The sequence below is a fragment of the Lupinus angustifolius genome, chromosome LG06, assembly GCF_001865875.1.
Source record: "Lupinus angustifolius cultivar Tanjil chromosome LG06, LupAngTanjil_v1.0, whole genome shotgun sequence".
NCBI lineage: Eukaryota > Viridiplantae > Streptophyta > Magnoliopsida > Fabales > Fabaceae > Lupinus > Lupinus angustifolius.
Genome location: NC_032014.1, coordinates 30,492,484 through 30,507,487, shown reverse-complemented (window position 1 = coordinate 30,507,487; position 15,004 = coordinate 30,492,484). Strand labels below are relative to the sequence as shown.

Sequence of the window (15,004 nt, the reverse complement as noted above, 5' to 3'; positions counted from 1 at the left end):
TTATAATTCACTCAAACACATAATAATTAGAAATCATTACAAATAATTTTACCATATTAGTTTGTTTAATTGTATAATGTTACACTTACTAATTTTATAATTACTTTAATTTAATTATATACCTATTTAACTCCAATTAATTAATAATTATAAGTTGAATAATAAACAACCAACCAAATAAATATTATATGTAATTTGTAGTCATTTAATTTTTATAGTAAGAATAGTTATATTGAATTACTCTAGTTTAATCAATTACTTACACGATAATTACATTCATCTAGCTAATCTCACACCGAGAAGCTCACAATTATATGCTAGAAACTATTTTGAGAAAGAAATACAAAACTAATTAATCATAGTATTATTAGAGTAGACAAAAATAATACATTAAAGGAGCACTTGATAAAAATAAACTTTAGAGTGAGTCAAATCTCTAGCATGAATATGAAATTGTCTAGTTACTAGACAAAATGTTTTTCCTAGAATACTATAAACGTTTTTTCAATCACATATTTCCCATTGAAGTTGATACACAAAAAAAGACAACTATGATGCAGAAAAGCCAGAGTGTGATAACAATAATAAACAAATAAAAAATCTAGTTTCAGTTGGTAATATCAGTGACCGGGTGACCGGACCAACCGTTTTCAATCATGAGAGAGAAAATGTTTATATATTCCATTTCCTCTTATCAACCCTCACACTGTTTCCCGGTTCTAAGTTCTAACCTCATCGCTCAGGAATTGAGTAATGCAACTTCCGTAACTAACTTCGATTTCTCTCTCTTCTCTTTCTCTCTAAAAACTTAATATCGCTTCTTCAACCGTTTTTCATTACATTACTTGTGATCGATCGGAAAAATCACCGTCGCCGGAATCTTCATTGCCGGCGATTGAGTTTGAAATTTTGTTGACTATTTTAGCGTAGAGTGAAAGAAGAGTAATATTGATAAAGAACTTAGAGTTTGATACTTTGAAGATTGATTGTGATGTTGATTTTTAACCTGAATGCTGATTCAAATGAGAACGGTGATTTACTCGAGTTGTTGGAAAAGATTCCAGAAGCTTCTTCGGGGACTTCGAATTCCTCAATAGTGAATGCTGATGGTTCTAGTAACATAGGAGGCGGCGATGACTCGTGCTCCACACGCGCCGGTAACGGTAGTGGCGTGTTCACGTTTGATTTCGGTATCATGAAGGTGGAAGGAAGGAATGATGTTGTGACGCCGACGAAGGAGTTGTTTCCGATGAGTTCCGGGAATTGGAAGATGCAGCAACAGTCAACGTTGCCGTTTCCGGCGAAGAAGAGTGGCGTGGATCTCTCGTGGGAACAAGGCGAAAATAGCGAGATGGTGAAGATGGTTCAGGCTCAGAAACCGGTGAAGAAGAGTAGGAGAGGACCAAGGTCTCGGAGTTCACAGTATAGAGGAGTCACTTTCTACAGAAGGACCGGTCGATGGGAATCGCATATCTGGTATGCACAATTCACACTTCACACTCTTCATACATAGCGTTTTATTCGATTCCTGTTTTGATTTTCAGTTTATTTGCTTCTCTAGTTTTCTTGTATAGTTTCACTAATTTTAGGTCTTATGATTGGTGCTGTAATAGAGATTACTTGGAAGGAATTATTAGTTTTATTTTGTGAAATTTGATTTTGATTGTAATTGATTGAATACCACATCTGACTTTTTTTCCTTCCTTTTTTTGTTTGTATCTGTTATTGTTTCGTGTAGGGATTGCGGGAAACAAGTCTATTTGGGTAAGAAATTATGAAATTGTTCATTAATTGATTTGTTTATTCTATTATATTCTTCTTTGCTATTTTTAGTAATTTTTTGTTTTTTATGAAATTTTGAATTTGGGACTTGTAGGTGGCTTTGATACCGCTCATGCTGCTGCTAGGTAAGAAACCATTGTACATGAAAGTAAATTTACTCTGGCATAGTTATTGAGGTAAGGATTTGAATGTTGTTCTCCTCAATTGATTTGGAATTTTCATAATCTAGGGCTTATGATCGAGCTGCTATCAAGTTCAGGGGAGTTGATGCTGACATCAATTTCAATCTCATTGATTATGATGATGATCTTAAACCGGTAGGGAATTTAATAAGGTTTTTGATGAATATGAATATAGATGGACCGTGTGAATAGTTTTTCACCATTTTGTTAATGATGGACAGTTGAAGAATCTCTCCAAAGAGGAATTTGTGCAAACACTACGTCGCCAAAGTACTGGTTTCTCAAGGGGGAGCTCAAAATACAGAGGAGTGACACTTCAGAACTGTGGCCGTTCGGAAGCTCCAATGGGACAATTCCTTGGCAAAAAGTGAGGACATATTTTTATGTATACTGAAAATGAACAACTGGCCTTTCTACTTTGATTGTAGAGTTAGATATATTTTTAGTATAATTAAGGGTATTCCTTCACCCTATGAGTGAAGAATTAATTCCTTTCGGCTTACGTGTCTACCTCTATCAATAAGTATTGTTCATAGAAATTGAAGCTTTAACATTTGCCCTAATACAATACGGATTGGATATATTAGAATTGTAGAATAGTAGGAATGGAAGTACCACTGCCTTGCAAAACGATCTGGTTTTAGCTTAGTTCTCAACGGATCTTTAGGCTTTTGACCTTTTTCCGTGTTTGGAGAAACATGTCTAAGATGCCTGTTTCAAAGAATCAATTGGCAAAGGTGTTTTGGTTATAGAGATTGCAATGCTTTCATGCAGGTATATATTTTGGGCTATTAGACAAGGAAGTAGAAACTGCAAGGTCCTAATGATACATTAATTACATTCTAACTGCACTGAATTTATTACCATGAATACTCAAAGCTCATAAGGGTTCCAGCCAACGTATGTCTCACTTTTGATTTTCTGGAAATCAGGGCTTATGAAAAGGCAGCTACCAATTGCAATGGAAGGGAAGCGGTGACCAACTTTGAGCCAAGTAAATATGAAAGCAACATGAAACCCAAAGCCATTAATGAAGGTAGTTCTTCATAGCATGATCTCCCACTGATATATTTGATTTCCAAGTTATATCGGTATGTGTCTGCCTTCAACACAGGTGACAGTCACAATCTAGACCTCAATCTGGGCATAGCAACCCCAGGACATGGACCCAAAGAAAACAAGGAGAATCTTCAGTTCCAGCCTGTTCCTTACAACATGCATCTTGGAAGAAATTCAAGGGTAAATAAAGTTGAACTTCATATCTTAATTTACTTTTAGGTTTCTTGCAAATGAAAAGGAGCAAAGATTTATTTCAGAATTCACACTAGAACCCTTTATGCACTCAATCTAGTTGCATAACACTCTTCATAGAAAATGATAGCCGTTGCATACCACCTACTTTCCCTTGACGTCCTTTATCTTTCTGAAACATTTGACTTATGACATTCTTTTATAACTTCTCACATATATGTTTTAATTAGTTGTCATAATATGGTTACTCTGTTTGCAGGTGGAGACTAATGTTCATTCAGTTATTGATGGTCCAGCTTTGAAAAGCCTGGTTGTAACTGAAGATCGTCCTTCTGTCTGGAATGCCACATATTCTAGTTTCTTTCCCACTCAGGTGAGTTCATTCTCTATTCTTCAGTGCATGTTAAATATTTGCCATGATTTCCTTGTTAGCGTCAACATTAAAATTACAAGGAGGGGTAAATTTGATACACTTTTGATACCAATAATCAAATTTAAGTTTTATGTTCAGGGAATCCTATTTACAAATTAACCATCAACTTTTGGTGCTATCTAAGTCTTAGAGGGGAAGTTAAGGGAAAATTGTTGCTATTTTTGTACATATATATTTGATGTTCTGTCTTTTAGTTATTTGGCAACATAACTTGTTTCTAAATGAGTACAAAAGTCATTCCCATAGTGGCGACTGGTGAGTCCATAAGTAGGTTATTTAAATGGGTGCCAAAAAAGTGGGAAAAAATAAGTGCAGTCCATAACAATCAAGTGGGGTCTATAATAACTAATCGTCCATTTATATCCGTTCCCTAGATGCATTAAATGTAACGACCAATTAACAAATGAGATGAATGTGGAATATGGTTAAGACTAAGAATTCGATGATAAAGTCAACTAAAACATTGGGTAAAATTTCCACTAGCGGATTAGTCAGGTCAGATATTATTAATTGGAGTTGGTTAAACAAAAAATGTTGAAATATTTTGCAGGAAATAGGAGAGAGAATCGTCCCTCATCCTTATCAAGGACTCCCCAACTGGGCGTGGCAAACGCAGGGTCAAGTCACTGCTACCCAAATGCCACAGTTCTCTACAGCAGCAGCAGCATCATCAGGATTCTCAATTTCAGCTACATCTCCACCAAAATCTATGAACCCATTTCCCCAGAGTCTTTGTTTTACTTCACCCAGCACACCTGTTAGCATTGCACCTCAATACTATTACCAGGTGAAGTCCCCGCAGGCACCACAATAGCCTTCCCATCTTTGTAAGGCAATGCGTAAAAAGTCTGTATTCAAAACTCTTTGTATGATTCAGTTACTAATCAATGTATAAACATGAAATTTGATGGCACTTCTTGGTTAAACCATTACGCACATGATGTGTGAACAAAACAAAATGCTACTTTTTTAATGCAATAGTTTTCCAACAATTCTGTATTCGCTGACCATTTTTGATATTATATGTGATGTGCGTGCGATCCAGGAAAATAGAGGATAGGGAAGAGATACATGCTATTTTTTACCCAATATCTCATTCTAACCTGCAATATAATCGGCATTGAAATTGGTCGTGATATCTGAATAGAGTTGGTGTTTATCAGTTTTTTAGGTCCGAGAGAGAAGGGAACAAGAGTAGCCAAAAGGAATGGAGAAGGACATGGGGTTAAAACAACAGTTGAGGCATGAATATCTCCTTTTACCCTCTTTTTTGGCATTTAACATCATTATTACTATACTTAGTACTCTTACTACTAGTCACTGACTTATCAAATCAAACAAAAAAAAAATATATAGTAAACTCTGATCTGATGCCTCATTACTCAGTAGTCAACCTGCATTTTCACTGGAAGCAGGGTAGTAGACCACGTCCAATAGAAATGGGCAATACAAGTCCAAGTCGACGTGGCCTGGAGGAAACACTGCCTTTTCAGCGTTCTCTTTTAAGGAGACCACGTTACTACTCCTCACAAATTGTATATGCACACAAACATCTCATCATTATTATTTGCCACTTGTGTATCAAATAAGCATATTATGCTTTTAGCCATACAAAGTTGTACGATTAAATTAGAGAATAAAGTATTTCTTTGTAAGAAAAATTATCTCTTTCGGCCACTAAAATTGTAACATATGTTATATTTCTTTATTTTCTATAAAAAAAAATTAAAAATAAACAAAATAGTACACATGTCATATTTTTATTAAAAGAATGATATAAGTTATCTTATGATATAAAAATTTACTCTATTCTCTTTAAATAAATACATTGGTCATAATAATATTCCAATCAAATAAATACGACCAAAATATAATTATTAGTAGTTTTAATATTAAAAAATAATAAGAAATTCTTTAATATGTGGATAATTATAATTATGAAATAAGTAAAACATATAAAATTCAAAATTAATTAAAAACCATTAGTATACTAAAATTTAATTAAAAATGATTGAAAAATGACATATTTTTCTACAAATCATTTCCTACACCATAAAAAGAATAACATGGCCATCATATGACTCAATTAAAAAGAGGTAGAGTTATTCACTTCACAGAGCCAAGACTTGATTTGCTTGCCGAAAGAAAAGAAAAATTCACTCTTACTTTATACCTATACAATAATATCTTAATTTTAATGCACAAGCCCGATTTTAGACTCTATACATTATTATCGTTTTTCCCCTGATGAGATTTATTAGTACAAGCTTCATACCTGTACATATATGATACTGCTTCATGAAAACAGCAAAGCTAACATCATTTTCTAAGCACTTAGTCAGCTAACACCAAAAAAACCAACTTCCTTAACCTTAACTTATGTTGCAGTCTCTGGAATTTCCACCATAATCCTCCTCAGAAGAGGCATCACCATCGGAGAGTCCTAAAGCGGAGCCCTCTGCATCTTCACTGTTCACGTTATCAGCCCGATTATATCTTCTTTCTACATATGCTAATGTCTGCCGCCTCTGCAGGCGGAGAACATGCATTATGAGATCGGGAGTAAGGGTTACCCGCGATCGGTCTTCTCTGCTCTTTCTGTTTGCCTCAGTTATCTGTTCACATGTATTACCAGTAGGAAAAGTTGCAGTCAAAAATGGAAAACAGGTTTTATAAATAAAAATAGCATATTAAGCAATAGGACATAACTTAAGTATTGTTATGTGGGTGTCTTTATGCTTTTTTTCGGATAAAAATACAACATGTGTAATAATTGTTACACAAGTAGAGACGCCGAGGCTCGACGCAATAAGGTTAATACCTTTTGACCTGAAGGTCACATGTTAAAATCCTAAAAGTGGGTAAAGTTACGTATATCTACCATTCCTAGACTCTGTTGTGAGCCTTGCACAGTGCGTCACCCTTTTTAGTTTTTTCTATGGTTGAACAGCACTACTAGTATCTAGAGAACGACACCTGAGTTTTGTCCTAAGAATACGCACTAAAAATATCCAATGGCCAAAATAAATGCATTAAACATATCCTATGTAACTAGAGAAACCAGTTGTGGAATGACAGGAGGAGGGAAAAAGTAAAGACAGAAGATAGTACCTCTTTCACATTTACCGGAAGTGGAGGAATATCGCTAGCTAGAGGAGCCCAAATTTTCACATTGTTTTCTATGCCACAAGTTGCTAGAATAGGTATATGTGGATGGGGCTCAAGTTGATTTACAACATGTTGATCACCTACCATTAATCTCACCAGTTCAGCTCCCTTCTTCTTCCAGATGAATATATGGCCACAATCGGATCCACTCAATACATATTCATCATTCGGGCCAAAAAAATTCACCCCTTTAATTGTCTGTGCATTTCTATGGCCAGAGTAAACCTGTGCCTCTTGATGATTCTTCAAATCCTCAGATGCAGCAGATGACGAAGATGTAGAACCAAAGCTGGCATTCTTTTCAAACAGATAGATAAGCTCGTCATTATAAGAAACAAGGAGTTCACTTGAGCTTGAGTAAGCCAATGCTGTGATATGGACATCATACGACTCAATTAAGTGCTGAGGGCAAAATGTGCTAACTGGTCTATCGGAATCTTCTGATGCATCCCATTGACATGTTCTTATGTCATAGACGCGTGCATATTCATCAGATCCACCAACAGCAAAGTAACATGGATTCCTAGAGTCGATCACAATGGAATTCAACCTTATTTTTTTTGGAGGATGCTTATTATTTCCTTCCAATGAAGAACAACTGAAAAGTCTTGTAGCAGAACTACTTCGCAAATCATACTGCAAAAGAAACAAAACTTATGATTGTCGGTAAATAGCATAAAGGGTGTTTCAACAAGCAACATGCTGTAATAATTCACTAACATGATGGATGAATCCATCTTCACCACAACTATACAGTATGTGAGGACTTCCTGGCTCCACAGCAAGCTTGTACACACAACCACGGTGCTTCCCCAACACCGTAGTGTCAACTTTGCCATCCTCCCGGAGAAGGCCAAGCCTTACCTACAAAAGAAAGATCAGTTTCCATTTTCCAATGGACGAGATTCAGGTAGATACATTAAAAGAGCATAAGTCGGGTTGGGCTTAAATCCGGACTTTCAGCATGACAATTTCTGACATCATTTAAAGGATGAATTAGAGGCTCCATGTGGTCATAAAATCAATCAAAATGAGATTTTTGGCTTTTTATGCTTGATTGTGGTGCCATTCTATTTTCATTTGAAGCTATGAAGATATTCATGATACAACACAATCATGAGAATATGGAAAAATTTAAACATTACAGAACACAACACGGTTGTAGTATGTATAAAATATCTATAAAGATAGAAAACATATATAAAAGATAAAACTAATGCTTTAGAAGTTGGCAGTAGTGAACATATATAATTAAATATTATTATTAATCGAATTATTGTGGAATTCCCATATGTATTGGTATCAAGATAAAAAACTGAAATTAAAAAAATTGTAGACTGCAACAAAAGAGAATCCGAACTATCCATGAAGATTCCAACATAGATACATGTCAAACACAAACAGGACAACAATTGTCACAACTCACAACTAAGCTTCCTTGTTTAGAGGCATTTAGCAACTTGCAGCATATCGACTAGATGGACAGGAAAAGAAGCTGGCCACAACAAATCCAATTCAAGGACTAAATGAAGTGATTTCACCAGATAAAAGTTCAATGACAAAAAATTAGTACGCCATTCTCACTTCTTAGTTATAAAGATCGAAAACGAAGAAAAGTTTCAAAGACCGTATGATCAATAAAATCAACAATATCAGAGGCAAAAGAATATTGGATGATCAAATGACAACAATTTAATTCCGGCTTAAACGATATAAATCAAGGTGAATTGTAAGGCTGTGATTTCGGTGTACCTGGCCATCACCAGCAGAAGTTACAATTTTGGAGTCATCAGTGAAAGGCATAATTTTAGTCTGAAAAATGTTGTCTAAGTGGCCAGAAGGATATGCAAGTAATTTAGTTTTGGAAGCCCAATTCCAAAGCATAACTTGTTTATCATCAGAACCAGAAACAAGCATGTCACCAGAAGAGTTAAATTCCACTGCATTAACACATCCTTCATGCCCATTTAATTTCCCATATAAATTCAAGTTCTTTACAATAACCTGAAAATAATAAATAAATAAATCAATAACCCTATTAAATCAAATAATCATAAAAACAGTTCTAATAGCTGGATTTCCATGGCATAGTAATAAGATTGAATTTTTATTTCAATCTATGAATATGAAAAGAGAAATTGGGGAAACCTGAGAAGCTGAAAAGCGACGAGGAAAAGCTGTGGGATTTGAGAACCCAAATTCTCTTCTGAAAAGATCAGTGAAGCTATGTGGATTAGTTCGAGTGGTGGGTTTATGAAAATTCTCCATTCTCAACATTCTTTCTCAGATTGTGTATAGTTGCAGTTGCAGTTGCAGAGGTTGAAATTGAATAGTTGAAGTGAAACACAGACACTGACACTGACACTAACGTGTGTTTTTGTTCACAAATGTTGTCTTTTTTCGTGAAGATTAGTCCAATACTCAATGGCCCAATGAAAAGCCCAATACCAATTATCAATGCCACATTCTCACCATGAAAGGATCCATTATGGGGACAAGGAAACCGATGATGAACCAGTCAAAATATTTTTAGCTAAATTTTTTAAATATTCATTAAAAAAAAAACTTTTTCTATTTTTTTTCTATTTTAATTGGTTGAAGATATGCTTAAGAATGTATTTGGGAACCATCCTTGTCCCAATTATAGAGCAAATTCTTGTAAAAAAATAAATTGAAGTAGATTAGTTATTTAGTCAAGGTGTCTGTTTAATAATGTAAGATACTACTTGATCTTCAGCTAAATTAAAATGTCAAATTTTTTATTTATGAGAGTGACCTTTCTCACACATCATGAAAGTAACTAGTTGGTTACCTATTGTATTATGAGTTTAAAATACATTGTCAATACATATTGTTTTATATTACTTTTGTTCGAAAGTTAATAATAATTAACAAATTAATGGTAGATAATTTATTGACAGTATAAAAAATCCATACAATGGTATTGGGGTATAATATTAAATCTTTTTACACACGTGCTTAATTAATGATAGAGCATTTTCATATAAGGAAGTTTGTAGGTAATTATCTCTTGATAGAATTCTGAAACTCTAACTTCTCAAATTAGATCAATAATCAATTACTAGGTTTTACCATAAATTACTTCCAATTAATTAAATCAACAGTTAAAATCTAGCTAATTCATATAGAGCATTTCCCATCTTTTTTTAATGAATACTTCTTTAAATGAATAAATAAATAAACATCCAGAAGTTATCTGAGGGAGTTTCTTCAGAACTAGAAGCAGTTAAGACCGTGGATCGCGACGCCGTAACGAAACATGGGATTGTAATGGATAAGACTCATAGGAGGAACCATAAAGAATTGAGGGTAGCAGAGAAATTGGAAATAGTACAAGCTGTGAATTCAGAAATTGAAGCAGAGTTGAAAAGAGTTAAGATACAATCTGATCAATGGAGAAAAGCTGCAGAAGCTGCTATGTCTATGCTTTCAGTTGGAAACAATGGAAAAATGAGTAAGAGATCTTTGTCATTTAACAACAACTATAGTATATCAACAACTTGTAATGAAAACATTGAGAATGATTTCCAGAGAAAGAAAAATGGGAACATGCTGAAAAAGATTGGAGTCTTGTGCAAGATGCCACAGAAATAACCACTTTGTAATTCATGGCATGTTTTGAATATGCATGTAGTGCATCAATGTTTTTTTTGGGATGATAGTTTTTATTAATATTGTGTTGCTGTAGTGTTTATGTTCTGCAATTTTTGTCTCATTAATATAAAAAGAGAGTTAACATACATGTATTATATATTTTAAATTCAAAAAAACAAATGCTAGACAGCAATTAATCTAAATGGTTAATGGTATTTCACTATTTCAGGTGTTTTTCTTATGATAAAAGTATAATTTAAAGTATATTTGATTTAGATATACAATAACTTAATGATCTTTTGATTGATACATATGAAAAGACAATGTATGAGATAAAAGATTTTTTTATTGATATATATATATATATATATATATATATATATCAATAAAAAAATCTTTTATCTCATACATTGTCTTTTCATATGTATCAATCAAAAGATCATTAAGTTATTGTATATCTAAATCAAATATACTTTAAATTATACTTTTATCATAAGAAAAACACCTGAAATAGTGAAATACCATTAACCATTTAGATTAATTGCTGTCTAGCATTTGTTTTTTTGAATTTAAAATATATAATACATGTATGTTAACTCTCTTTTTATATTAATGAGACAAAAATTGCAGAACATAAACACTACAGCAACACAATATTAATAAAAACTATCATCCCAAAAAAAACATTGATGCACTACATGCATATTCAAAACATGCCATGAATTACAAAGTGGTTATTTCTGTGGCATCTTGCACAAGACTCCAATCTTTTTCAGCATGTTCCCATTTTTCTTTCTCTGGAAATCATTCTCAATGTTTTCATTACAAGTTGTTGATATACTATAGTTGTTGTTAAATGACAAAGATCTCTTACTCATTTTTCCATTGTTTCCAACTGAAAGCATAGACATAGCAGCTTCTGCAGCTTTTCTCCATTGATCAGATTGTATCTTAACTCTTTTCAACTCTGCTTCAATTTCTGAATTCACAGCTTGTACTATTTCCAATTTCTCTGCTACCCTCAATTCTTTATGGTTCCTCCTATGAGTCTTATCCATTACAATCCCATGTTTCGTTACGGCGTCGCGATCCACGGTCTTAACTGCTTCTAGTTCTGAAGAAACTCCCTCAGATAACTTCTTATTGATTTCCATCTTCAGCATTTCATTCTCTTCTGATATGCTTTGCAGTGTTGTTTCCTTGTCCATAAGATCTTCTTTTAGTTCAGCTACACATTCATATAATGTCTTAAGTTCCCTTCTGAATTCATGTTCTAATTGTGATGACATTGACATGCATTTTTCAAGCTTCAAATTCAGCCTCTCATTCTCTTTCTTAACACTTTGTAACACATTTTCCTTATCCATTAGGCTTACCTTCAAATCTTCAATATCAGCTTCTAGCTCAAACTCTCTTTGACTTGATTCTGATTTTATCATATCAACCAACTCATATGCATTGCTGATCATAACTGTGCTCAGAAACTCTTCTTCTTGGTACTTAGTCTCAGTAGCCTCTATAACAGACTCCAAAGAATGAAGTTCTGCTTCAATCTCATTAGGGTCATTTCCATTTTTCAATCTTTCAGCTTCATTCTCAAAGTTAAAATCACCTGCAAGATTTGCACAATGGCTACATTTAATACTAATAAGGCTCGCGACGAGTTTTCGTGCGAGTCCCTCCAGCGAGTTCACCCTTGCTCTAGAGTGCTCTAACTCCAAAGCAGTATCATTGTAACCATGTACAGATTTTGCAGCATTAGCCCTTAGATTCTCTACAGTTTTTTTTGCAGCCTCAAGTTGCTTCAATGTCTCATTCACCATATCTTGGGCTTGAAATGACTCATGACAATCCATGAAATTGTTTTGCATGTTTTCCATAAGATAAAGAGATTCTTCCAAATTTTGCTTCAAGTTTACTAGTTCCAAGTCTAATGATTCTGCAACTTTTACCTTAAGCTTCTGAATTTCATGGATGACAGAATTCAGCACAATGGAGTTTATTGTTTGCCATTGCCATAACTCATCATTCTCTTCTGCAATTTTCTTTGGCTCAATAACACAAGCTTCTTCAGAAGCATTTAGCTTTAAAGGTTGGTGTTTAGAATCTTCAAGTTTCACAGATATAGCTAATAGTTGTTCCTTATACACCTCAGCATCATGTTGATGTTGTTTCTTGCATGATTCTGATAAACTAAGGTGGTTCCTTAGATTCTTCAAATCCACTTTAAGTTGAGAAATTTGAGATTCCAATTCAGATATTCTACTAGGACGCTTTCTCTAAAGCAATAGAAAGTTATGGTTTAGAATTATAGACAAATTTCAATGCAAGGATTGCATAGAACCCAAATACAATAAAACACTATAATGAGAAAAGACATGTAAAGAAAAATATAGGGTCAGAATCTTGCATGGCATGTAGTGATATACAATGCCATCATATACATATATAGAAGCAATGATTAGTTATTATATGGTAGTAGAGTAGCTTATACCACCCACTCTCTATAATGATTCTAATGCTTTTAGATGCTCAACAACATAATCCATTAAAAAGGCTCCTTTAATATCTATCTAACTATGATCATGCATTTGGGCATGACTTTATGTGCCCATAGTGTTAGATGATTCATAAATACAATTTCTATGTAGTTGTATATTACACAAAAAATGTCAAAAGATTCAATTTCTGGGAGGGAGGGCAGTCATGCACCCTAAATCGAAAGGGATGAGTTCTTTAGCCATAGGATGAAAGGTAATACCAAACAAATATTATACAAAAAGTAACAATTAATAATGCAAAGTAAAATTATAGCACATTCCAAAAGCCGAAAGTTGAACGAGATCTCTTGTACTTATTGGTGTACCCAAATCAAACAAAAGTAATCCATATGAATGGTGATTAACATATGAATGTTGATTAACACATCATTCATCGTTGATTTGTTTTACTTTTGTTTGAAAGTCAACGATGATTAACATATGAATGGTGAATCATAAAAAAAACTGTTACCTATGGAACTTGGCTTCTATATGATCTGCAATCAATGACTTTGGTGCTTCTATCCTTTGATGTTTTGTTAGCTTGATTTAACAGAGTTACAGAGACAGTGCTTAGTGCAGCATTTCTGAGAAATTTCTTAGGAATTTCAAGTGAACCAGGTCTGAAATAAGAGCATATATATGACTATATATTATGATGATTTATGATGAAATCATGTCAAATAAAATAAATCATTTGGTTAATGGAAACTCAATTAAGTTTATGAACTCTAGCAATAAAAGCTTTGCCATATAAAGCATAACCAATAATACAATATCTTTAAATCACTATAAATTTTGATCTTGCTAATAGAGATTTTTTTTTATATTGTATAGCATAATAGAGTAAATAATTTAAACCATTAGAAGAATTTAAATATACAAGATGGAGAGTTAAAAACCAAAATTATAATTACTTTTGCTGGAATGAGTAATTAGTAATTGAGTACCATAATTCCATAAATATGTTATTTGCTACAATGAAGTCTTTAAGATTTAACGCAAATTTCATTGACTGAAAATTAAAAGTTTCTCTAAGTACCAAAAAAAATCCATATTATGATTAATGCATAATGAATAGTAATTAGTGACTGGGGTATTTTTCTTATTTGATGCTATATATTGCACCGTGCAATAAGTGTGATGATTACTCTATGTAACTTAATAGTTTAATAGCTTAAGAATCTTTTTCATTAACAGACAGATAAATGTCACTCTATGTAACTAAGGGTGGAAATAGGGCAGGCCGCCTATCAGGGGCCTATTACCTGGCCTATAACAGACTAGGCCAGGCCAGGCTTTTTTCACGAACAGGCCAGGCTCAGGCTTTCTAAAAAGCCTATTTAGCTTAACAGGCCAGACTTTAGGCCACCTAAAAGGCCTATAAAGCCTAACATGCCGACCTATTTAGCTATATTATATAAGAATGTTGAAATTATACTATTTTAATATAAGCAATATTATTATATATGTGTAATATTAATATAAAAATGTATATAAAAATATAGTTTAACTATTAGAATTAGATGGGCCTAACTAAAAATAAGCCTATAAGCCCATTAAAATGTAGATATGATAGCCTATTTCATGAGAATATAGTATAATAGGCCTTTAAACAGGCTAACAGGCCAGACCAGGTTTTTAAACAGGCCAGGCCTAGGCTTTGAATTTTTTTTTAAACAGGCTAACAGGTCAGGCCCAGGCTCCTATGTGCTATATAGGCTGGGCCTGTTTAAGGCAAAGCCTGGCCTGGCCTGTTTCCACCCTTATATGTAACTTAATCGATTAAGAATTTTCTTTTCCATTAATGATGTTTTTATCCATTTGCTTACTATGAAATTACATTTTTGTCATTAAAAATATGAGTAAAAATAATTACTTGTCTCTCCATTAATTGAGAGGATACTTATCCAATTATATGTTGGCAACTATAACTTCATAAGGAAAACCATTCTTTTATCAGAATATACTGTTTATATGCCTTTCTAAAGATTTATACCGATTATTTATTCATTTATATTACTTATATTTAA

The 15,004-nt window shown here is 33.5% G+C and overlaps 2 protein-coding genes and 1 pseudogene across 4 annotated transcripts; 1 reads left to right on the top strand and 2 right to left on the bottom strand.

The window, feature by feature from the left end:
• Positions 685-4,584, top strand: LOC109351048 (ethylene-responsive transcription factor RAP2-7-like). Its single transcript, XM_019592370.1, has 10 exons — positions 685-947; positions 982-1,476; positions 1,739-1,764; positions 1,877-1,907; positions 2,012-2,099; positions 2,186-2,331; positions 2,897-3,000; positions 3,079-3,203; positions 3,475-3,588; positions 4,199-4,584. The coding sequence occupies exons 2-10, from the start codon at positions 992-994 to the stop codon at positions 4,460-4,462; spliced, it is 1,383 nt and encodes a 460-aa protein (XP_019447915.1). The 5' UTR covers positions 685-947; positions 982-991; the 3' UTR covers positions 4,463-4,584.
• LOC109351047 (DDB1- and CUL4-associated factor 8) lies at positions 5,891-9,190 on the bottom strand. Of its 3 annotated transcripts, XM_019592367.1 has the most exons (6): positions 8,965-9,190; positions 8,569-8,820; positions 7,537-7,680; positions 6,760-7,452; positions 6,011-6,263; positions 5,891-5,972 (listed from the first exon to the last, which is right to left on the bottom strand). In XM_019592367.1, exons 1-5 carry the CDS (start codon positions 9,091-9,093, stop codon positions 6,021-6,023), a joined length of 1,461 nt encoding a protein of 486 aa, XP_019447912.1. In that variant the 5' UTR covers positions 9,094-9,190; the 3' UTR covers positions 5,891-5,972; positions 6,011-6,020. The 3 variants fall into 3 exon arrangements, with proteins under 3 accessions (XP_019447912.1, XP_019447911.1, XP_019447913.1); XM_019592366.1 differs by having other exon boundaries at positions 5,891-6,263; XM_019592368.1 differs by lacking the exon at positions 8,965-9,190 and having other exon boundaries at positions 5,891-6,263; positions 6,760-7,078; positions 7,112-7,452; positions 8,569-8,706.
• LOC109350607 lies at positions 11,051-14,862 on the bottom strand (annotated as a pseudogene).